This window comes from Lepidochelys olivacea (genome assembly GCF_965140295.1).
Source record: "Lepidochelys olivacea isolate rLepOli2 genome assembly, chromosome: 1".
NCBI classification, from domain to species: domain Eukaryota; kingdom Metazoa; phylum Chordata; order Testudines; family Cheloniidae; genus Lepidochelys; species Lepidochelys olivacea.
This window is the reverse complement of record NC_140411.1, coordinates 282,672,456-282,698,668: the sequence shown is the minus strand read 5'-3', so window position 1 is coordinate 282,698,668 and position 26,213 is coordinate 282,672,456. Positions and strand designations below refer to the sequence as shown.

At 40.1% G+C, this 26,213-nt stretch overlaps 1 protein-coding gene across 3 annotated transcripts in view; it reads left to right on the top strand.

Moving 5' to 3' along the window:
* The window catches only part of NAV3 (neuron navigator 3), a 366,054-nt gene that overhangs the window by 109,760 nt on the left and 230,081 nt on the right, over positions 1–26,213 (top strand). For all 3 annotated transcript variants that reach the window (XM_084632115.1, XM_084632114.1, XM_084632113.1), the window contains exons 2-3: positions 1,991–2,108; positions 2,739–2,791. In XM_084632115.1, coding sequence (XP_084488241.1) covers positions 1,991–2,108; positions 2,739–2,791 — 171 coding nt within the window. The remainder of the gene's footprint in view (positions 1–1,990; positions 2,109–2,738; positions 2,792–26,213) is intronic.

The window sequence follows — 26,213 nt, the reverse complement described above, 5'->3', positions numbered from 1 at the left end:
ACAGCACTCCTTTTGAGCTTGCAGTGGTAGCCACAGCTGCCCCTTCCTGCCAGGAACCCCAGGGGAAAGACTCCTAGTATTTTCTGAGATGCCGTGATCCTTGCTGGCACATGGAGGTGTAATTTCCACCTCCCTTTCAACAGGCGACTCTGATCCCTCTATGTGTGTACACTGTACATCAGGGGTCTCCACCTTTTTACACACAAAATCACTTTTTGAATGTAAGGGCAACCCAGGCTCGGCCCTGCCCCTTTCCCTGGGGCCCCGCCCCTTCCCTGAGGTCCTGCCCCACTCACTCCATTCCCCCCTCCCTCCGTCACTCGCTCTCCCCCCACCCTCACTCACTTTCACTGAGTCAGGGGGTTGGAGTGTGGGAGAGGGTGCAGGCTCTGGGCTGGGACCGAGGGGTTTGGAGTGTGGAAGGGGGCTCCAGGCTGGGGCAAGGGGTTGGGGTGCAAGAGAGGGTGCGGTCTCTGAGAGGGAGTTTGGGTGCAGGCGGGGGCTTCAGGATGGGGCAGAGTGTAGGGGGCAGGAGGAGATTCAGGGTGCAAGAGGGGATGCGGTTTCTGGGAGGGAGTTTGGGTGCAGGAGGGGGTTCAGGGTGCAAGAGGGGGTATGGAGTGCTGGCTCTGGGAGGGGGCTTCAGGTTGGGAGTTGGGGTGCAGGAGGGGTGTGGGCTTCCGCTGGGCAGCACTTACCTCTGGCAGCTCCCGAGGGTGGTGCAGTGGGGCTAAGGCAGGCTCCTTGCCTGCCCCGGCCCCACACCATTCCCAGAAGCAGCCATCACACCTCTTGCAGCCCTTGGGGGGGGCACATAGCTCTGTGTGCTTCCCCTCTCTGCAGGCACAGCCCCTGCAGCTCCCATTGGCTGCAGTTTCCCATTCCTGGCCAATGGGAGCTGCGGGGACAGTGCTTGCAGGCAGGAGTAGCGCATGGAGACCCCTGCCTCCTCCCCACCCCCCAGGGGCCTCAGGGGCATGCTGGCCGCTTCTGGGAGCAGTACGGGACCAAGGCAGGCAAGGAGCCTGCCTTAGCCCTGCTGTGCCACTGGGCTTTTAGCGGCTGGAGATCGCGATCAACTGTCAGAGGCTCCAGGATCAACCAGTCGATCACGATCTACCGGTTGGTGACCACTGCTGTACACGTTGCTGGGCACTCTGTTTCAGTGTCTATCCGCACACTTTCTGTACAATTATTCTCACTCCCTTTGCTCTGTTCTGGGATGCCCTTCAGCTAGCATTTTTTAACCTTGTGTCGATAAATGTTGTTTCTGTGCTGTCAAGTTGCTGAATAAGATGGGCGAGTCAAACTCATCCCACCCCTAATTTTCATGCAGAATGGACACAACATACTTCCAGACTATATGCTGTAATTCCAGTGACATGACTACTGTACATTTGTTGCTCTCACTCTCTTCTGTGTACATTACAGCAGGCTTAACTATAGGCAACAGAGCAAATGAACTGTCGCAGAACAGCAGGAAGTTGTGAATATTTGCATAAAATGAAGCAGAAGCATTTCAAATACAGTATCATGAGCATCAAACCCAGTGAACCATTACACACACAAATTTCTGTTACCATTTCCTTTAAAATCAAATATTTTAAATTGTTTGAAGTGTGTGTGTGTGTGTGTAAATTTAGAGAGATGGAACTGGAGGGTGGTGGGGTTGTGGTGGAAGTGATTGATCTGTGACAGCAGTTTCCTTGATAGTCATAAGGGGAATTTTTTTCTTGGTCACACTGAGTTTGAACACTCATGAAACAAACTGAATCATTTCAAGTTTAAAATAAGAGACAAAATGGCAAGAGGAGGGGAGGACTGTGTTTTTTAAAATAATGTTAAGACAGTTTCCTTTAGTGCTGACTTCTTAAAGTGGAATGTGATGCAGATTAGTTCTCATATGTAAGCCAACATTTGTCTTAACAGTTTTTATTGTCTTCTTTCTCTTTTCCCCTCTCTCCCTCCTTCCTTCTCCTCTGCTCTGCAGATTTACACTGATTGGGCTAACCACTACCTAGCAAAATCTGGCCACAAGCGGCTGATCAAGGATTTGCAACAGGACATTGCAGATGGAGTTCTGCTAGCAGAAATCATCCAGATCATTGGTAAGACCTGTGCTCAGAGAAGCAGCATGAGCTGACTCCTTGCATGAGGTGGGGGGAGGGATATATAACTTAAGTTGGATGTATTTAACAATCGGATGAACCCAAATAATACATCCTGACTTGGTCCATATATCTCTGAAATGTACGTGTTTTTAACTTGTCTTAATATTTGTGTGTGTGTGTGTGTGTGTACTATACTTTAAATGGCCCAAACTGTTTCTTATACACTTTGAATTGTCAGAAATGAATGCTGCATTAAAGCATATGTTTCCCATGTGTGCATTTTGTTAATTGGCGTGGCTCATGCTTTCTGGGATGCCTTGAAACTGTATCCTGACCCTGCAAAGACAATTTTGGAAGATTTCATGTCAGCAGTCATTTGGCAGGGGCTGAAGAATTAGCAGCAACCTCCTTCACACTTCCCTTTTGCATGATTTGTGCATGTGGAAGAAACTGCTGCTAACAAGAGTGTTGTTACTGTAGGGCTGTACTGTACTTGGAAGGGAGCTCTGTGTCAACAAACCCCTGCATATTTTATTGCTTTGCGTTTTCTATTCTTCTTCTGTTGTTTTTCTCCTCCCCCCCCCATTTATTCTTGTGGGTTTTTTTCACGTTATTGTTTTTCTTTAGCCAATGAAAAGGTTGAAGATATCAATGGCTGTCCCAGGAGCCAGTCTCAAATGGTAAGAATAACATATATTCTTAGTAAATATTAGAATCTCTTCTCTTTGTTAAGATGCTTTTTAATGATTATTTATTTTGTTTAACTGTGGAATACTCAAACCCATGTTTACTATAAACTACTAATTCTCTTTTAATCTTCCTGATACCTTTATGCATATGTTTGGTGCTTGTCAATTCACTTTGGTACAAACTAGCTCAGGGTCTTGAGTTAGCTGAGCAACAAAATTTCGTGAGTCCCAGTTAACATAGTGAACTGCTGTAACAAACCTGATATTCTCCTGAAAATCCAGATAATTTCATTTAACTTCAGTTTGAAAGGCAATAAACCCAAGAACAAATTTTAAGGGGAACCTTTGTGTCTGGACAGCTGGTTTGAAATACAGGCCTTGCCAACTTATTTTTGAATATAAATAGCCTTCTGGCTTACCCACTCTGAAGTCCATTTAAACACACTGACTCCAATATTTTCAGAAATATGCATGTTGGGCATATAGCTCTCTGAGCTATAACTGGCTGCCAGCTAAAGGCAGGTTAATACTCTCTGGCAGCTAGCCTTAATTGACTGTGATTCAGATGGAAGCTTGTTCATTTTTTGCTGTCTTGATTGGTTAGTAAACTCCAGGCTTAATACAAGAGAACTTCATTAGCAGGTTGTGGAAATGACAGGTACAAAATCTGATTTTCAGTTACATCACCTCTCATCTGTGGCAATCATTTGATATCAACACTGCACTGTCTTTGAACTGCTCCACTAGACCAATTCCAAGGAATTGTAGCTGCTTCTTCACATTCAAATAATATGTGAATAATTTGCACACGTTCGCTGCTGGCAAAGCTTTGGGAGTGAGAAGATTTGGGTACGTCTTTTGGTGAGGTTGCAGTACTAGCAAACTACTGAAACTGGACAAGAAAGTGGGAATTGGAGATTATCAAGAGTGTTTACATTTAGTCACCTATTTTTAGGCAAGGTTTTTTTTTTTTTTTTTTGTAAACTGGAAAAAGAATAAGGAGAGATTTTTAGGTAAAATGAAACTAAGTAATGATGTGGTTGTTTTTTAAACTTTGACAGAAACCAAAATCATTAACAGTATCATCTAGTGTTATCTCTGCTTTCTAACTTTGTATAACAACACACACACACAGAGTTATTATTATTCATTGCTTGTATTACAGCAAAAAGTAGAGGTACCAGCTGAGACTGGAGCCCCATTGTGCTAGGCACTATGCAGGCGAGTCGTAAAAGTCAATCACTGTCCTGATGAGCCAAGACACATGTTCAGGGCAGGAGGAAAAACAAAACTGTGGAGAAGTAAAGACTTGCCCAAGGTCACACGGGGGCTGGGAATTGAACTCTGTGTGCTAGGCCATGCTGGCTCCCTTGTTAGCGTTTTAATAGCATTTTAGACCTGTAGATCTTAAAGCAGCCCACCAGGGTTGGGAAGCATCATTTTCTTCAGTTTTGCAGATGGGAAAATGGAGGTTGTGAGATGTTAAGAGGTTTGCCCAACGGAATACAGTAATGGGAGAGCTGGTAAGAGCTCCTGAGTCTCCTGAGTACTTGTAGCTTGTACTGTGCCCTAGCTACTGAATCTAGCTGCTTCCTTTTCCATAGCTGTTTGCCATATGCTTGCTTTCCTGGCATCACTTTGCTGTTTCTTTTACTTCATAGGATGATCACTGTTTGCCTTTGCTTTCTCCCCTCCTACACCCCAGTAAACTTGTAACTCTCCCAGTGGGGTAGCTCTCCACTTTTCTCCTTAATTTGCTTAATAATTCATATTGCTAGATTCATAGGTTCCCAGGCCAGAAGGAACCATTGTGATCATCTAGTCTGAGTGCCTGTATAATACAGGCCATAGAACTCCCCCCAAATGTGCTACGATTGCATTCTCTTTCTATGACATTTTCAATAAAAGTGCCCCAGGACAAAGTGTTCTGACTGAAAATGTAAAATAAAACAATAAAAATAAAACAATAAAAGTGGAATGTGATGTAAAATAAAACAATAAAAGTCAAGTACGTAAATGCCGATGCATGGATCGACAGTGGCTGCTTTGTGCTTCTTCTTTGGCACCACAGAGTAGCTAGAAACCTAGTAGTTTTGTCCACTTAATGTTCCTCCTGTGCAGAGGGAATCTTTGTGTGCTGTAGTGGCCCAGTGTCTCATCCCACTCCTGGTTGCAGTCAAAAGCTCATGGGCAGGACATACTTATGCCTCAGGACTTCACAGCGCTGGAAAAGTCCATTGGGGACATTGGCAGCCTTCAGGAATAAAGCTATCTGTGCTCCGCCTCTAGCTTATGTGAAGAACGAGGGCATTTACCTGGGTGTCCTGCTGCTGAAAACGTAACTTATCCTGCCACGACCGAAAAAACACAGCAGGCAATGGATGTGGTTTAATTAGGCTGCAACTTTATTCGTGTAAAATATCTGGGAGTACCCGGCAATAAATTGTAAAGTGCAGGTCATCATCATTTCCTTAATCATTTGAATATAATCCCCATTGAAATTCCAGCTATACCATGGCTGGGAACCTGACACCTCTCCTTGTATGGGGTGAAAGGGAGCTGTAAAAGAAGGGGAGCATCAGCTGATGCTCCCCACTGGTCCACATGTGGGAACCCCAAACCCTACTACTTCATCTCCCTTAACAGAGGCTAGGAAAAGGAGGGAAGTTGGCTCCCTGCTGTATGAGACATAGGACCCCCAGCTCCCTTAATCAGCTCCCTTAAGGGATGCTTTCCTTCAAATCCTTCATCAATCAATTCTATCTGATAACCATATCCCTTCCATAGTGAGTACCTGCACTGGACATCCGCCACAAGTTTTGCATACTAAATTGTGACTTTATAACCTTAACCCCACTGCTCCACCCCACCACGTCCCAGACTCACTGTGGGGAAGGCAAAACCCCTCACCCTGCCTCAACCAATCTGGAAGTGAGGGAAAAAATTTTTCCCAGCCCCCAAAGAAAAGTGCAACTAGCAAAATGCTTGCAGTGGATCATGAGGAAACCTGGTCCTTTTGCCAAGTTTGTGGGTGGTGTCAGCCCAATACCAGTTAAAAAGGGCTTCTCCAGGGCTGCATGGGGTATAAATACCACCCCACCTCTTGTCAGCAAGAAGGGCAGCACAGTGACTTGCTCCTGACCTGGCCACTAACTGCTTCCAGCTCTTCCTGTCTGTCCCTGTAAACTTTCCCCCAACCCTTGCCCCCCATTGTAGGGGGAATCTCTTAAAGGGGCCATGCCCCTTTTATTTCAGACAGGTGGACAAAGCACACTGTATGGAAAGCTGTAGTGAGCGCATTCTCTCTATAGATAATCCAGTCATATTGCCAGCACTGATTCATAATTAACCAACAACAAACAAAATACCTTCTTAGTGCTCTCTTTGACTCTTGTCTGTTTCGGAGATGACTTTTAAGACACCTTAGTTGGTAATTCACCCACAATTTTAGTTCCTAAAAATCTAGTTTTTAATTATTTCCTTGCAGTGATCTACCCAAATACTTCCTTTTCAGTGTCTACAGTTCATTCTCATGTTGGCAATGTGCACATAGTAAGCCTGTGGCCAGTGGGGCACCCCTAAATCTTTCAATTCTTCTACCTGAACAATGGCACTAAATTTTTATCAGACTTTGATGATGCCTTCAAAACAGTCACTAATATAATCAAAGTCTTCTTCACAAAAGTCCCAGGAGCACATTCACATTGAGGGTGACAAATGTTCATTGCTGAATACACAAAAATTGCTGGGAGAAACAAAGAACACTAATCCAAACCACAAAGCCACTAAAAGCGTTCTAGAAAAACAGGGCCTCCATACCAGAGTCACATACGTAATGATCACCACAAACTTCAGGGCTCACGGATGCTGTCAATTGACAAGTGGGAACTAAACTAGGACACCTTTGTTCAGCCATCCACCAAGGGGTTTTCTCTTTCATCTAGATTTATCTACCAGATTTAGAACAACAGGAGATACCAGAATTTTGCACTTAAGAATGGCACTTGCCCTTCTCCTTCCTTGAATGAACAGAATGGTATGCCTATCCCTGTCCAAAAGAGGGAGCAGTTTTTTCTCAAATTAGGAACATTGGGTTTGGTTTTAAAGCACTGGTGAATCCCTGCTATTGGAGACATGATGGCTAGACATTGCAAAGTAAAGTTGTATATCAAAATCCACCAAGCCACTTGATGCTTTTTGCCAATTTGGCCAAGAATCTGCACTTAGAATTGTTCTTTAGAAATCAATGTTTTCCCCTTTTTTAATCCATATTCATGAAAGTGACTGTACAGAGAATATTTTCCTTCATATAACAGGGATTATATACTTTGTGAAAATTGTTTGTTTGTAAAGAACATTTTAGTTTTGTGTGAAATGCTTCAAATCTAGAAACACTTGATGGTTCGAGTGTGGTCCCTAGAGTTCCACATGAAACTCTGTGGATCTCATTGAATGGACACTAGCAAGGCTGGTATGCCTGAAGCTAGATCTACCATCATTGTTTTTATTTGCAAGTGTGCCTGCCTTTAAAAAGGATGGTGACATATTGGAAAGGTTTCATAAAAGAGCTGCAAGAATTACTTGAGGTCTGGAAAACAAGCCTTATATTAAGAGACTAAAGAAGCTCAATCTATTTAGCTGATCAAAGAGAACATTAAAAGGTAACTTGATCATGGTCTGTAAGTATCTAAATAAGAAACTATTTCTGATAATGGAGGATTTCTAATCTACAGGCTAAGCATAACAATAGACACAGTTTGGAAGTTGAAGCTAGAAAAATTCAGACTGGAAATAAGGTGCAAATGGTTAACAATGAGAGTAATTAACCACTGGAACAATTTGTAAGGATATGGTGGCTTCACCATCAGTTCAAGTCTTTAAGTCAAGAGTGGATGTATTTCTAAATTATATGTTCTAGATCCAACAGAAGCTATGGATTTGATTCAGGAAGTACTAAGTGAAATTCTATGGCCTGTGTCATGCAGGAAGTCAGACTAGATGATCATAATGGTCCCTTTTTAACTTAAAAGTCTTTGACTATATGAAAGGAGAAAGGAAGGGATGGGCGTAGAAAGCTTGGATTGCCTTCCTTATGGTGAATTTAGCAACTAAAACCTATGAGTTGTGTCCAAACCCAGTGATACCCTCCACTCTGAGAAATAAAAATTATAGATGAGGAAACTTTTTTTTTTCTTTCTGGGGGAGAGGACTCAACAAATATTCTGTATTTTCCTCATCGAATTTACAGGCAAAATTCAACCTCCAAATTGTATCGCCTGTGCCCCTGCCCAGTGAAGGAAAACAGAATCTGCACAGAGAGGAATGGATAGCATGACACCCATATACTGCCATCATGCACACACTGGTGTGAAATGCTGAGAAGCTGGGAACTTCTCTGTGTTTCAACCTTTGGTTTTGAGGAGTCGATACTAAATAAAGTATTATGGTTTATTTTTAAAAATATGAGGAATTTGGATTAAGGATACCAAAGGTCAAATCTGTAAATATTGCAGTGAAATCAGTTATATACATTCTGGATATCATATTGATGTTTACACATCCGAGTAGTTCCAAGCCAGTTTTTCCATTAAAGTGTGTTATACTCTGAAATGGTTTATATTCTGAAATCAGATTACAATAGAATATATGTATTACAATAGAATATATATACAATGGAAATATATATATATATATATTTAAGAAATATAGGAGTGGGAACTTCCTCCCTAAATACCATTACTACACATTCAGTCTGGGAATTTGAAAGCCAACTTGAGTTCCTTCCTTCTTATGCCTGAGGCCTCCTCTACAGGCCAATTTCTGACCTCAGTTGTACTTGTGCAACCTCCTTGCCTTCTAATTTGCCCCCGGTGTTTCTTGACTAACCCCATGCTTTCACTGGATTTGCGCAGATGTACACAATTGGCTGTAATTGGAATTTAGTAGAAGTATGCAATAAATTCTAGAATCCATCTCTCTCTCTCCACTGTGCTGGCTCTGCAGTGCTAACACAAGTGAAAAAAGCAGTAGAAATGTGTTTTAGTCACTGCTGTAAGGAAGCATGATTCTGGGTACACAAAAGATACAGATCCACCAAGCAAAATGGTGCCATTTTTAATGCAGTCACTTTCAGAAGACCTACTCTTCAAGGCCCAGATATTATCATTGAAGTTTTATGAGTGTCCATTTTGGAAAGCAAAACAAGGCAATCTGTTTTCCCATAGCAGGGCAAAGACCACTGGGCTGAATGGGTCTCTTGTAAGTTTTTAAAATAACTTTGAAATCTTTACTGTTTGAGATGCATCTAGATAGAGGCACATGAAAAGGGATCACTCACAAGTTCTCTCAGAAAGGCCACAATATCAGTATTGTTCAAACAGCAGGGCAGTTTCTCCTATCTATCCTGCATACTTATATGACTTCCGTCATTGCAATGTCTGAGTATGCACTTCTTTCCACTTATTAAAAGCCAACATCTCTTCTAAATAGTGACTTCTACACTATAGCTATAGAACTGGCTAGGAGCATAGAGTCCAGAATTGTATGCGCTGAAACCAATATGATTTTGTCTATGGACGTGTACAGCTATAAACTAAGAAGGGCATTGCATTTACTAGGGAAGGTAAGAAGGTGTGGAAGCTATATGTGTTGGTCTCACTTGGTTGCAGGGGCATGCACAGGAATTTAAATTTCACTGCTTTTGTGGGGGCATGTTCTGTGCCCGCACCATGGCCCCAGGGCCAGAGGAGCTGTCAGCTCCCACGGCAACTCCAGGGCTGGAAGAGAATGATTTCCCCACTGCAACCCCCCGGGGCTGGAGGAACTCTTTGCCCCTGTCAATTATTGAGAGGCTTTCCCCCCGCCCCCTTGTGCATGCCCCAGCTTGGCAGGAAAAGGCTTTTGATCGTCTATAGTCAGGATACTGGAAAACTGAGTGTCCACTCTGTACAATGGGGCAGAAATTAAAACAGTTTCATTAGCCTCTATGGTATTTTCCTTTACAAGGGAAATCTGTCAGGGATATATATTGTCATCCAGTTTATTTATTGGAAAAATTGGCTAACAAAACTGGGGAATTAGAGGGAGTTAGAATTGGGGCTGAAAGAAGCCTTTTGTCTCTCTTATAGCTGAAACTGTTATGTACCTAAATCAGGCTGAATTGCTCCACTAAACCCATCAGTGCATTTACCAATTTGGCCAAGAATCTAAACTCAGAGTTGCTTGGCAAAAATCACTGTTGTCTCCTTTTAATGATCAAGTCACCAAGGATATGCTTAGTGGGCTGTAGAAAAATTAAAATAGTTACATGTGTAGTTTGTCCACAAAGAAACAGAACTGATTCCATTAAATACCAATTATATACTTAGAATAATATAATACGGACTTAGTATAGTAATTCACCAATGCTATTGAAATACTTAAAGTCCTCTATATGTACCATTTTCACAATGTGTATGTGTGAATATTTTACAAAATATTGTTATTTTAAAAGAATGTTTACATTCTAAAGTCAAAGGTCAGGAAATGCCACAATTCAGGGTGTCCAAATAACCTTACGTGCCCCCATTATGTGTATTTGCACTGTGATACAATCTTAATTTATGTGATCACGTACTATTTTTCCACATGATCTTTACCTGATTCAGTGCACAGAATGAGAAGCTTTTCAATATTGGCAAAAGTCTCCATTAATTTGGGTGCCAGTTTGAGACACTTGGGCCTGATTTTCCAGAGTAATTAGCATGTGTATAGAATTTTATATGAGTTCAAAGCACAGCTCTCACTTGCTTCAGTTGCAGTTGTGAGTGCTCATCACTTATGCAAATCTGGACCTAAACATCTCATGTTGGGCATTCAGAAAATGAGGAACAATTATTGGCCACCTGTGAAAAGTTTGGGTTAAAGGACTTGATCAGCATCAGACTGGGGGGGGGGGGGGACACTCAGAGGCAGAGATAGAATCTAGTACTCCAGGGCAGTTTTCCCATTTAGAGACCCCCTCTTCCAGATCAATTTCTTTGTCAGAATCCCTCTCCCATTTTTTTCATGTCAGTCTTTTTCTTCTCTACATCTTTTTCAATCAAAATTGTATATATCTTAGAAATTAAACCTTCTGTTCTGCTTGCTCCTGGGTCAATTCCTCAAATGTGGTTAAAGGTCTTAAATACTGTATCGTAAAGCATATGCACAAGGAAGCAAAATTCAAATGGCATAGGCAATGTTAAGTCTGGCATTTCTTAAGTTCTTAGTGCTTGACTTAGTAACCTTAACATTTTCTTAATGTAGTTTTTGTGTGTTTAAAAAAGAAGATGACATTCCACCATGTGGAACCATATTGGTGCCCACAGGGTTCATCAGCAAGGTAGGAACCTTAAGAGCCACAGCACACACCTCTAACAGGGTAACTGGTATTCTCTATGTGGACCAGCCACTAGAAGGGGGGTATATGTGAGACAGATACCTGCTTGCCAATGGGTTTCACAGATATGTGCTTACAACAGAGAAATGTTATGAATCAAAATATGAGTTCTCTACCAGATTCTGGGGGGTCATCTGGTTATATAGGCTTCTTTCCCTGGACACCAGCAGCAGTAGCATTGAGCGAACAGGAAGGACTAGTTCCCTGCTCTCAATTCCAGAATTCTCCAGCTATGAGGAAGAGCCATTGCAGGCTACAGCATGCTTAGTGCTGACAGATTGTTCAGAGAATTTAGCTGCCAGCCTCTGACAAGTATCTACTGCACTTGTACAAACTGATTTTCAAAGTCATATAACCCGACCAAATTTTGGTGGCTTTTAATGGGGACAGCAAAAAACAACTCTCTAATCCTAGGTTGATCTCCCTGTTGATCCCAGGTCAGTTCCTGTTCCAAAGCAGGCTGGCACTAAGGTTCTTAGTGAAATAGCTGTCAGAAAGTTTAAACATCGGCAGGAACAATGTATTTTTTCCCCAATCCTTATCTAATCTATGATGTTTTTGCTGAAACTTTCCACACCCAGAAAAAAGAAAAGAAAAGAAAAAAGAAATCAATCTGAGGCAGGCAACCAGCATGGGAAATTTCAGGCCAAATGGCTAAAGTTTCTCAAAATTATAAGCACCTGACAACAGCATTATAATGGAAAATATTAGGAAACTTGGCTGTAGCTTTTGCTGCCAGCTCCATCTATAATCATATATATGTGTATACAACAGGCACAAACATGTAGGCAAACTCATTTTTGTGAGGAAGGAAGTATTGAATTTTTAGTTCTCTCAATTTCATTTTTGCCATTTTTAATCATGACTTGGCTGATACAATTTTAGTCCTGCTTTAGTTTCTTTTTCCTGGAACCCTTTATTCTGCACTGAAGCAAGCAGTCCTCTTTGCAACCATATGAGATCAGAGAACATTAAAAGAACCACAAAGTTTTTGACAATTTATCTTCACAAAATGACTCGGAGTTATTCATTCGCACCAGACTGTGAGCTACATATTCCGTTGAATTGCTCACATCTGATTGTGTGATGTCATAAAAGAAAATGCTCAGCAGGAACACATCCTGGGTATCATGTGCTAGAAAACAGTGCACTAATCAGTAAAGAGGAAGCACATGCACTCGTTAGCCCTTTTGTTTAGGTTTTCGAGTTGCTTGTCATTTGAACACATTTAATCCCAAGAATAAATCAGCAGTTATTTAATAAAAAAATCATGTATCAGTTTCAGTGAAGATAGAGAAAACGCTCACCCTATATAGTGTAGTATATTAAAATACACTTAAAGTCGATCATGAACATATAGAAGAACTATGGCAAGTATTTTAGAAAGCACCTGTTGGTCACAGCAGTGAATACATTTCTCCCAATATAGTAGCAGAAGGATTATAGTAAATATGTCTGCTATATAGTGGTGTATCTTTATGATCTTGTATCGCAAAAAAAAAAAAGTAGCATTGTTATGAATACTGGGAATGTCTCGAATGCTTAGCATATTTAAAAATAGCAGATAAAAAGCATGATATTTAGGTGAACGGCAAAGACACAAGTTCAAACTTTACAAGCAAACAAAAAGTTGTTTTGAAATGGTTTTCTTTTACAGTATGTCCTAACTGGCTTGTATTAAATGCCAGTTTTCATCAAATGCTTGTGTGAGTCTTTTGGACTTTGATTTAAACACTAAGGAACTATATTACAATATATGACCCCACCGTGGGAAATATAACTAAGATATATCTAAACTGAGTTAATCTGCTAATGTCACAGACAAGTTATCACAAAGTCTTTTTACTTCAGCAGAGTTCATTAATTCCCCTCCGTGTAAGGGCTTTTGACCATGTTCATAGCAATATAAACTGAATCTTCTTACTTTTTATGTAACTTACCTATAAAAATTTGCTCTGACCTAAAACTTAGTACACAAGATCTCAGTTACAATTGACTAGTACCACTTTTCTTTTTAAATAAACATATGCATTATTTGCCAGCTTTCTGGTGTCATAGGAGTATTTAAAACAGTCATGCCATGGTTTGAGGAGGCATGGGCCAGATCCTCAGTTGGTATTAATCAGTATGGCTCCATTGAAATCAATGGGACTATACTGATTTACCTTACCTGAGGTTCTGGCCCAGTGTTTGGATATGGATTAGTTTCACTGTTGTGGTTCAGAGTCAGTCAAAGGTAAGGCTCAAGTTTGGACTTGATCATACCAAGATCTCACATGTTGATAGCATAAGATCCCTGCTATCTTGAATGGCGGAGATCTTACCAGATCAGTGGTACTTTTGACACTTTAGTCACTTCTGCTGTTCTGGCTCAGTACTTCTCCTCAGGCCCCTAAAGTAGCTTTTTGCAGGAGCAATCACCCAGGTTTATATATACAGTATCAGCAACGGTGTATGGAAGATGTAGGTGCGTTGGTATACTTCATTTTTACACATGAACCTGGGGCCTCCCTTTGGACCTGTAAGGTCTTTGGACCTTCTGTGATAAGCAGTCAGATCCTTACATGGTGTAAATTGGCATAGTTGACGATGTGGTCCAAATACTTCACTTTTTAATAACACCTACTGGATTTTGGGGTCTAAAAATGTTTGGAGAACTATTTCAAACATTTTTACATCCATGTACTTCACATAGATATGCTAACTTTGGCTATGGCTAGAAGTGAAAGTGACAACATACAATATGGTATCTTGTACATCCAGGTAACTCAAGTGCTTCAGAAGACTGTGATAATATTTTTTTGGCTAAGCATCCAAGGAGGAATCCTGGCTCTACTGAAGTCAATGGCAAAACTCCCATTAATTTCGGGGGGCCAGAATTTCATGCTCAGACTTATGAGTGCACTGCTTATGAAACAGAACTTTGACGTTTCCCCTTCAATAGGACTTTAGGCACAAAACTCTGTGTTAAGAGTATGGTGAAACCCCACAAAGGGTGCTCAGATAGCCTGTTGATGAGCATGAGATGAAAACATAGCTAGATGGCTATACTGCAGGAGTTGATTTATATGTGTAATCTATTTTAATTCTTTATAGTGCAGAAGTATGGCAGATTAGAGCATTCTTTATACGAAGTTTTCAGAATATTGAACATATTGAATACTGAACAACACTTAAGTACAATAGCATGATTGAAGACTAGAATTTGAGCCTTCCATCTGAACACTCGGCTTTTGTGGGTTTCTGATTTAAATTTGGATTTCTTTCGGTATACTTTGCCGTCTCTTTTATTTAATGTGGTTTTGCATTTCTTAAATGTTCTTTTAAGCTTCAGTTTTATTTGAATCAATAACATGAAGACTGAACTTAAAAAGAAGCCAATGACATTGGTTAAGCTTTATTTTTCCTTATAGGTTCCTGAGAGCCAGAAAACCAGCCATGTGACCATAGGTCTGTGTGGGGGTGTAATTAGATTTCTGTAAACAACTCTCTGTGCAATGCTTTGAATATTTAGAGACTGTGACTAATTATTAAGTATTTTGTAGGACCTTTCATCTGATGAGCTCAGTGGGGTTTTTTGTCAGGGTTTTTTTGTTTTTGTTTTTTGTTTTGCATATTTTTGAGTGTCAGGAGTTCGCATGTTGTAGGAATGATTATTTGTTGGCTGTAAGTGGAACTGAACATTTGCAGTCAATCACAGCTCTGAAGTGTGAAGTATAATTACACTGAAAACTGACAGGTGAATGTGTGTAATTAGAAGATCAGGGTTGATTCTTATGAAACCAAAGGGCAAGTCAGTAGAAAATATTAAATTCTCGATGTCTCTCCTCCACATGCTGTAGCATTGTAGCTTCCAATATAATCACCAGTGAGTGAGGGTTAGAAAGCAAAAAGGACATTGGGATGGATTCCATTTGCAAAGTTCATGATATGTCTAGGAATAAAGTTCTCTATAGTTTTATCTGTTTCTGTATCCTGTAAAGAGAACTGAAATGCCCTCAAAGGTTTAAATCTTCTAAATAGGCACTTTATTATAGTCTGCATTTTGACCCAGTGGAGAGGAATTTTGTTTAACAGAGTAAGGGATACATCTGTATGATGCCTTTCACTTTTCTGAAGCTGGTTAATCTCCATAAATGTTTAGATAAAGGTACCTAACTGAAAGTAAGGCATTGCATAACACTAAATCTATATCTAAATCTATAGGCAGACTCACTGAAATAACAAAGTGCTTCTATTTGTTGTATCTGCTTATGTTTAAACATGAGCTCCCAGTGTAACACCATGGCCAAAAGGGACTAATTCAATCCTAGGATATATAAACAAAAGTATTGAGTGGGAGTAGGGAAAATATATTATTCCTGTATTTGGTACTGGTATGACCATCATTGGAGTACTGTGTCCAGTTCTGGTGTCCACAGTTCAACATTGAGGATGTTGATAAATTGGAGAGGGTTCAGAGAAGAGCCACAAGAATGATTAAAGGATTGAAGAACATGACTTATAGTGATAGACTTCAGGAGCGCCATCTGTTTAGTTTAACCAAAAGAAGGTTAAGGGGTGACTGGATCATGCAGAACAAATATTTGATAGAGGACTCTTCGGTCTAGCAGACAAAGGCATAATAAGATCCAATGACAGGAAGTTGAAGCAAGACAAATTCAGACTAGAAATAAGGTACAAATTGTTAACAGAGAGGGTAATTAACGACTGGTACAACTTACCATGGGTTGGGGAAGATTCTACATCACTGGGAATTTTAAAATCAAAATTGGATATTTCACTAAAAGATGTTCTAGCTCAAAAATTAATTCAGGAATGCTCTATGGTCTGTTTCAAAGAGGAGTTTTGACCAAATAATCACAGTGGCTCCACTGAATCTATGAACCATGTAATATCTGTAAGAAAAATATCTCACAAATCCTTAGAGTAGTATTTATCTTTAATTTTCTGCCCTTCCTAGTTGTGCAGCTCTTTTACTGATAAGAGAAATTCCACACATGTACACAGACTAAAATACCATCATAGGGAACTACAGTAGAACTCCATTTATCCGACCCTCCATGTTAACTAAACAACCAGTGCACATGGGTCCAGAAGCAGGCAATCTTTTCTGTGGCTGTTAGATGGCGATGCAGCCTGGCACTTTCCCATTCTCTGGATTATCTGAATTGTTGATTATTCAGTCTGGTCCTGGTCCTAGTTAGATTGGATAAACATGTTTCTGCTGTACTGTGAAGATCTAAGCAGAGAATGTTGTGCTTCATACAACTCACGCTCTAACCTTCCAAGTGACCTTTTACATTCTTGTATGAACAGATCAGTACATCTGCCTGTTGCACGGTCCAAGTATTTGGGGAGTTAATTTGCTTTAACATTGCTGGGGTCACTGTTAAAATTTTGCTTTCGAAGTGTAAGGTGGATGAATTTGGGTCACATATTTCTTTTTAATATCTGTTGGAGATGGAAGTGGAAGGTATGTGGGTTTTAAATAACTCCAGCATCATTTCCTCAAAAATTTTGCCTGCGAGACCTTCCACATACCAGTAGTTATTATTCTCTAAGGGGAATTTTCTCCCCCAAATGCCTCCAATAACTTTATTTTTAATTTGTGTAGATTTTTTTTGTTGAAAGGCCCTGGCTGAAATTGGAACAGACTTTTGGGTTGACTTTACTTGGGTAGTTTAATGCTAAGTATTTTCATTAAATGCTTACTTAATTATTCCGTCAGTAAATAAAGACTTTATTAGGGAACAGGGAATGTCAATAGGCTATACCTAACATCCAGAAAAGTATTATAATTTCCATAGAATGATTCTCCTATGTCCCTTATATCCGGGTGAGGTAACAGGCCACCTGCACCAGTGAGTAAGCAGAACCAACTTAAATCTCCCAGTAGAACCAACAACAGCTGCTAAAAGGATGGGTTTGCAGATGTACATCACCCACTCAGACTCAACATTGTCTTCCAGCAAAATTGCAAAAATACATTTAATATCAAAATAACATTATTGGGGAGCCATTGGAAATGGAACCCTTGACTAAGGAATTAGATTATTTTAAATCTTCTAATAATCTATTCTGATCTTTCCCTATATTTTTGCAATTTTTACTGGTCTTTGGTGTGTCTCCAACCTTGACCAGTCACCAACCCCACCCCTCAATAGCATGAATCCATATTTCCATGGAGAGTGCTCCGCACAGTCCTAGGCAAAGGCAACAGTGCTGCAGAGGCTGCTCAGCATAGGAAAATCCATGCTTAGAAGTTTCCCTTGGCATACAGATACTGGACCCAGTAATCAAGGTACCTGAAGATTCCTCCGTGGGAACAGAGTAGGTTTTTTATAACTTCAGGACAGATTCAAGGCTTTGGATAGGTTTTTTTTTTCCCCCATGAGTTCATATTTGGAAGTATTTACTGATTTTGGTAATAAACTTGATTAAATTAGGCATGTACTTTTTTATAGTGGACATGGATGAAAGCAAAAGCAATTCAAGAAGTTTTGTTTGGGAATCTAAAACATTCTTCCATTGTGCTATGTTGATAAGAACACTCATTTTGAAGAAGTGAGATCAACATGAAATTATTCATTTTCACCAATTTGAAACTAGCTCACTTTCAGATCTTTTATGCCTGTTAAACAAGTGTACACTATACAGTATCAAAAAGCACCCAGCCAGTTAGATGTACTGTAACACCTGTAAGAAAGAGGATCAGAAATCCAGTCCATGTTGTGTCCTGAAGTTCCTGAGCTTTACTCCTTATCTTATGACTTAATATGGAAAAGAGATGGAGTAAAAATACTTGTTACAGCAGGGACCAGCCCTTCTTGAATGTGTGGAAAGCACCTAGCACATAGTGGGAGCTACCATAAATAAATTAATAATAAAAATACCAGATACTATATAAACATTTTACACCTTTTTGGTAAATAAATGAACCATAGGGACATAGTTCCTGTGAAAAATTGGTGAAAGCACCAACACTACCAGAGGAAATGGAGTACTTAACTCTTCGTAACTTTTAAGAAAGATGAGGCCAATCATTTTAATGATTTCCAATAATTCCTGGTTATTTACACTTAATGTACATTTTCAAGAAGAGAAACAGCTGTATTGTATGGGGAATGGGTGTGACCCCTATATTTAAGTTGCCTTACACTTTCCAGATTTCTATAAAAGGACTTGGCAAACTTTCAAAAGAGCTGAACACCCTGTTTTCACATCCAGAACAAAAGGAACGTCTCAGTCCTGAGCTGTTTTGAAAATCAGGCCATGTTATATAGGTGCCTAAATGCAACCTGAGTTGAGTGGAAAGTCTGGTGCATAAGGATGGACAGATAAAAGAAAAAACTTGGGCTGATTTTCCATTCCATTATACCAATGTGACTCTGTTGACTTCAGCAGAGTCACACTGGGATAAATTGGGTGTAACCGAGAATCAGGCCCAAAACTCATACTGGCAAAACCATAACATGTGTGTGTGTGCACATGCACACACAATGTAATTGGAATAGCACACAGTGTTTTCTTCTGTAGCTTGTTTACTGTGCTACTTCAGTGTCCCCTCACCATCACTACCTTAATGGAGAAAAATACTAGAGCTCTGGGTAGTTTATTTAGCTCATGTAGTTGTAATAGCTGGGAAAACTATATGGTGTTAAAAGCCTTCAGACTCGTATGTCACCTGTGTGGTGTATTTGGTCTGCTGTTGATTATTCTAATCTCTGATAAAAAATGTGAATGCAGAATTGCTAATACTTTTCTCTTTATGACTGTACCTTTATAATTTTCTACACATTTAAAATAAGTATTCTGCATGTTAGTGAAACTTAAGTTTGCAAAATAGGGAAACATGCTGAAAAAAGGCTCCTAAAAGGAACAAAGTTATAAGGCAAACTAAAAATGTGGGTGTTTCCCACACCACAAATGCATTGCCAGCAAGACACAGATGTGTGCAGTATATGAGCCAATGGAAAAAAAAAAAAGTGAGCAAAGATACTGTTTTCGAATACTCCAGAATGGCTTAAAGTGGGCTAGGCCAAAAAAGAGAATAACTGTGTGTATGTATGTGAGTGTATATGTGACCTAGCCAAAAGTGATGTTGCACTGTCCAATTTAAGTGGTGATTACAATATAGGCCATCCCCACCCTTGAAATATTTTCCTGTTCTTTCCAGGGCTCACTGCTTCAAGCATTGGGGCTATAATGAATGTACAGGATACAGGGATTCATGCAGTAGGAGAGGACCCTGTGCATATTTCTGATTGAAAACGAATAGAATTATAGTTTAATTGTGTAACTTTTGAGCTTTGTACTCTTATTTCTCAGTCAGGCAGATCCGCATCAGACACTATTCCCTTGTTTTAATAAAAATAGTTCTGTAATGGTCCACAATAGATAGTAGCGATACTGTTATGCTTTGGGTGATCGCTACAGAATTCTGCGCTATATTTGGATACAATAATAACAGCTGCTATAGAAAAACCTAAAGGCTGGGTCTGTATTGGGTACATTCCTGACTAGCCTCTCTGATGCAGTAGGGCGGTGCTCTTCAGTGAATACATTAAGAAAGACCATTTCACATTCCTATCACTCTACTTCTGGTAGCTAACATTAGAAAGCATTGCTCTGTCCTTTTAAAGGGAGCTGTGTCATTAGAATATATTCAGGTAAGCTGTCAGAGCCCTAAAACTTTATTATGAACTTATTAAAAATTTTATAGTTAAGTAGTGACAGACGTGACACAAGAAGAAATAGATTCATCCCATAATGAAGTTGTGTATCTCCTATAATACAATGTATTAGGTATTTTAAATGATGATCACAGAACTGACTCCAGAGTCTGATCTATTTGATCTTCTAGTAGTCTATCTCCCTTCCAATGCAGGATTTTTCCAGTTGCATATTTATTACAGTTTTGTCCAATCTAATGTGAAATGCCAAGTGTTGGGCCTTCTTGTGTTCTTCTGGTAGACAGTTTCACAAGCTAATACATGTCAGTCAGGTGCTTTCACTGATATTTTGGCTAAACGTTCCCCTTCCTAATAATCTGTTTTACTGAAAGGAGGCTGTTAAAAATGGTATCTTCTTTCTCAACAGATCTGTTCCTTGTGTGTATTCAGAGTATCATATTCTAGTGACTAGCTAAATTTTTACTGCATACCAGACCTGTCAGCACTACAGAACTTAAATGAGAATGAGCTGTATGCTATTCCATCTTGTTTAACAGCAGCAGAATAGTTTGCTATTTTTGCATTAGTTATACCTGGAGGTTTAATTTGTAAGGTTGCTTATGAGGGTGACATTTGACCTGTATGACTTTTATTAGTGATAATGATCTATAAGAGGGAAAGAACCAAACCTGACTTTCAGAGCTCAGGTTTATATGGTGGGATATGTAAAACAAACAAAAAATTTTATTTGTAAGCAAAGCACATTAGAAATGGAATCACTGTGGCCCAAAATATACAGAATTCCACAATACGTCTTTTACATCCTTCTTTTGAAGTGTGTTTGTATTACGGAAAGTATATGTGGCATTCCATGGTTAGTTAGTTTCAGTAACTGCCAGAACAAATTTTTCTCAGTTTGCAAGTCAAAATTTTTTTCTAGCTGCTCGCCCTGTGAACTCAATGAGAAACCTGTAAGTCAAGCTTTGTTCACCCTTCTCATGCATAACACCTATAATAAAGTTTCTACAGATAAATCCTTTAAGTAGCTATACCTTTATGACTTAATTTCCTTTAGCTGTGCTGCAATTGGAGCTCAATACGTGAATCAGAACAGAACCCAGCTCAATCTCCAAAGATGAGTTGGCTAACAGAAATAAAAGAAATAAAAATCTACTTATATCACTAAATAAACAGATAAAATTTGGAAATATACACAGGGAGCAGATCTGTATTAAACAAGAAGATGCTATATTTACAAAGACACCTTCATACTTCACTTTGAGGAATCCAGTACATAGCATGGCTGTTTAACAGATATAGGCAGTAATCACATTCTGTGTGCATGTTCTTTTAAGGTAAGGAAACTTTGCAGATTTTTGTCTGTCTGCTGTGAGCTTCAGAAGAAGGCATACCAATCAAATGCAGAGATTTATATGAATATAGACAAATATACTGCTTTATTAGTCATTATTATTTGTCTTATGAGTACCTTGCAGTTCAATTTAAACTTGGAAGTGGAGAAAGTATTGTCTGCCAACCAAAGGAGATGAAAGCTAGTCTTAGCAAAAACAATCATAATAAATAGACATATTCTATATGGTGAGTCACTGAAAAGTTTCAATCCCACAAATGAGCTATTCCCATAAATCTACTAACTGCTGGTATTAGGTATTCTCATTCATTTGTGGAGACGTGTCTGCTGTAGTTATTTATTTCTATAGAGCAGCGGTTCTCAAACTGTGGGTTGGGACCCCAAAGTGGGTCACGACCCCATTATAATGGGGTCACCAGGGCAGGCATTAGACTTGCTGGGGCCCAGGGCCAAAGCCCGAAACCACTGCTTTGGGCCAAACCCAAAGCTCGAGCCCCACTGCCTGGGTGACAGAGCTCAGATTTTGGCTTTGACCCCGCCTTCCCGGGGTGGTGGGGCTCGGGCAGGCTCAGGTTTTGGTCCCCACTCCTGGGGTTGTATAATCATTTTTGTTGTCAGAAGGAGGTCATGGTGCAATGAAGTTTGAGATCTCCATTATAGAGTACTAAAATGCCACAATGCTTCCCATAAAAAAAACAATTCATATCTACAGTGCTTTATTTGTTACAGCAGATTTTAATACATATCTTCTTTAGTATTATACATAATAATTAGGTGTATCGTATTTGTGGTATTACTATGTATTTCTTAGAGATGGATGGGTCCTAACTACAAAAGATCTGTATCTGAATGATCAACCCCCTAAATTTTGGGTGGTATTTAGATGTGGGGACTTGGTTGGATCGAATATCCACAGTAAGCCTTGACATTTGGTATTTTTTAAAGACTACAAACAAAAATAAAAGCATGCATTTTTGATAAGCAATTTTTAAAAATGTAAAGATAAAAGACCTGATTGTTAGAAGCAGCCTACCAGTTTGTGGGAACAACTTTGCAGGCTCCATTAAATGCAATATCATTTAGACCCTGCTATCTGATTGTGATCATAGAGCGGGTTGGTTTCTAAATTACAGACATTTTCCCTGAGTTTATGTGTGTCTGCAAAATTGGAGCCAGGTCTCAAAATCAGCCCCAAATATTGTTGAATTTAAGAAAGAAGATTTATATTATTACAGAAACTTTTGGTCACTCTGAAAATTAATTTCATTGTCAAGCATACAGACTCATTGGTAGCAATAGATTTTGGTATGGCTAGCTATGTGTGTGTGTTTGCATCTATCTAATATATGGGCAATGAGAGATTTATTGTGTGGTTATCTATTCATCCCTGGCTTTTAATAAGAGCTATGTTTTGTAAATGATGTGATAAAATCTGAAGTAATGATTGAAAATACTGTTTAGCATATAGACTACCTGAATGTGAAGATCGTATAATATGATGAGCCATTACTGTGGGATTCCGAAACCAAAATCTCTGTTTAAAAAATGGTTATGGTTGTGAAGTGACAAAAATGTATTATTTTTATAAAACGGGCTGAGCAACACTTTGGGAATTAGCAACAACAGTGCAAAGTTGCTCACCGGTAGCCCAATCCTGCACACATTTATATGTACACCTCTGTTGATAGAATTGGGCCCATGTTTGGTGTTCCTGTGGAAATCAGTATGCCTACCTGTAAACCTGGAGAACTTTGCTTTCCTGAACTGGTTCTGTTAGGGTTGCCAACCCTCCCGGTTTCGCCAGGAGTCTCCTGGAATCGGGCTCTATCTCCCGGAGGCTACTGAAGCCAAACCGGGAGATTTTAGGCTGCAAAATGTCTGGTGGCACAGCGGGGCTAAGGCAGGCTCCCTGCCTGCTGTGGCCACAAGCCATTTCTGGAAATGGCTGGCACATCCCTGCAGCCCCTGGCTGAGGGGCCCAGGAGGTCTCTGTGGACTGCCTTCACTCTGAGAACCGCGGCAAATGGGAGCTATGGGGGCAGTGCCTGTGGGCAGAGGCAATGTGCAGAGCTGTTTGGCCCCTCAGCCCCTCCACCCAGGGGCCACAGGGACGTCTTGTCGGCCACTTCCGGGAGTGATGCGGAGCCAGGGCAGGCAGGGACCCTGCCTTAGCGCCACTGTGCTGCCGACTGGGAGCCACTTGAGCTAAGTGTCGCCAGGCCAGAGCCCTCACCCCCTCCTGCACCCCAACCCCCTGCCCCAGCCCAGAGCCGCCCCCTGCACCCAAACTCCCCCCAGAACCTGCACCCCTCACTCCCTCCTGCACCGCAACCTACTGCCCCAATCTGAGCCCCCTTCAGCACCCAAACTCCCTCCCAGAGCTTGAACCCCTTCCTGCATCCCAACCACCTGCCCCAGGCTGAACTCGGAGCTCCTTCCCACATTCCGAACCCCTTGGCCCCAGCCCAGAGCCCGCACCCTCTCCCACACCCCAGCTCCCTGCCCTAGCCAGGTGAAAATGAGTGAGGGTGGGAGAGAGTGAGGGATGGAAAAAACGGGGGAGGGGGGTGGAGTGAGTGGGGCAGGGCCTCAGAGAATGGGTGGGGCAGGACGGGGCCTCGGGGCGGGGTAGGGGTGGGGAAAAGGGTGTTTGGGTTTGTGTGATTAGACAGTTGGGAACCCTAGGTTCTGTTCAGCTAGACTGCTCGATAACTTTAATTATATTTGTTCTGCTAATGAGGAACATCATCCTTCTTAACAGTTAGGGTTAAAGTATTTTCTGAAAAGGAAACGGGGCACAAAAAGTTTGTAGATCAGGTGTCTGTGGTGTTTGTGTCAGATCTACATGACATGTATCCTGTTTGTCACAATGCACTCCTTGAGGCATAAGCAGATAGAGTGCTACTTTCCACTCTTGGTGTGAAGTAAAGCTGTGTCCCAGCCTATTTTAACCATGTCACCCGCTACTTAAATAAACATGGTGTTCAGAGATCCATACCACTCTTGATTGAAACAGCATTGAGGAGTGGAAGTTGGTTGAGGTCTCTTAGAACTTTTGTAATTGCAAAATTATTCTCATCTGTTTGTACATTTGAATAAAAAGTGTTTGAGGCTGTTGGGGTGTCAGTTCAAAGAATAATTGTGGTTAGCCAAGGCAAGAAGAAGGCAATTAAAGTAATGTTTATGGATATACTGAAAGGTTAAAAATGGAATGATTTAAAACAAACTTTTCTAGATTGGAAGAGAAAGGAAGTGAGGACTCCAAGAATGTATTAACCTGTGGCTTATTCAATCTTCTAACCATTCTCTAAACTTGTATTAAAATGCAATTACTGTCAGAAAACTGACTGTAAAAATTACATTTAAGGGCTTCTGATTTATTCTTCATCAATGACTCCCCCGTATCAAACTTGATCAATTTGCAAGTCAAAACAATAATTGACTATAAGACTTACTCTGAAATGACAGCCTATTGTCTGAAAGCCAGGCTGTGTTCTTATTGCTTCGTATGCTATCACCTACACTAATGGTTCTGGAATTGTAGTTTACAGTTCTGTTGAGGACTCAGAAGCAAAATGGAATTTACATTTTACTTCTTTAGCTGTACAGTAAGTTTAACAGATGTGGCATGCAAGACACAGGCTGTAAGGAGTAGACATATGAAGTAATTAGGTGATATTTTTATAGTTTCTTTTTTGACCATAATCACACTTTTAAAAACTACCATTAGGGCTATTATATTTATGAAATACGCTTAGTCTCCCAACTATATATACACACCACATAAAAATAACTAAGACACATTAAGTAACAGAGGCTGCAAATGTTCCCAATAAATTAGTTCAGATTTTTATAGCCACAGTCTCCTGATTCCACTATAAAGGGCATACGATTGCTATGAAATATGTCTCGGTAACATCATAAAGTGTGTCAAGAAACCTTGATTTAATTTTTTGTAGGTAGGTGTTGCTGAATGTTCAATCTCAGTCCTTTTTTTTTTTTTCCAATTTAATCTCCAGGATTTTCTATTTGGGTAAAATTTGCCTTCTTTCAAGTAGTTCAGTGTTTGCGCTGAAAGTTGAAAGACGAACTCAACTTTTTTATCATTCATCTCTAGGCAGATCTTGATTTGTGTTAAATTCCCTGATAAAACAGAATTTCCCATCAAGCTATTTTTGCATAAGGAATGCAAATTATATTGTTTAAGGGTCTCTTCCTGCACAAAAGTTATGCCCAGGGTAAAAATACTCACGTTCAATTGTTTTCAGGATTGGGCCCTAAATTACCCAGTTTGTTTTTGCTTTCTATGATGCCAAATGATCCCAAGTAAATTCCATTAACATCTTAGAAAATGGCAGAAATAATGGCCATATTCTGATTTTACAGTGGTGTAAACATAGAGTAATTCCATTGACTTCATTGTAGTTACACCAGATCTAGTGTAAATATATTTATTTTAAAAAGTGTTAGCTAGCATATTATTTGTATTTATTTGCAGAAAAAAGGGGACGAGGAAAGAGATTATTCATCACTCCCTATATACCCTAGTAGCTCCTGAAAACTGTTTGATCAATCCGTAAGGAACTTACGTTATCAATCTTTGTTTTCTGCAGCCTTAGCTTAGTGTAATTTGTTTTGCGTGAAGCATTTTTCGCACATGCTCTCACCTTTAAAAACGTTGCCCATGTGTTAAAAGAGACTCTGTGTGTGGGTTTTAGAGAATATTTCTTCAATGTGCACGTCTTGAAAGCAAACAGAAAGTTTCTGTTCATTTTATAAAATATTATTTTCAAATGGTAGAAGGAGAGCTGCAGTCATAGGAGATATGCAGAATAATTGAAGGGCTTCCTCCTTATTTATTTGCACTGCTATTCAGGTGAAAAGTGTTGTTCCAGCCTGGGAAAAAAAGATAACCTCCAGGCTAAGCACCTTTTAATCAGCTAATAA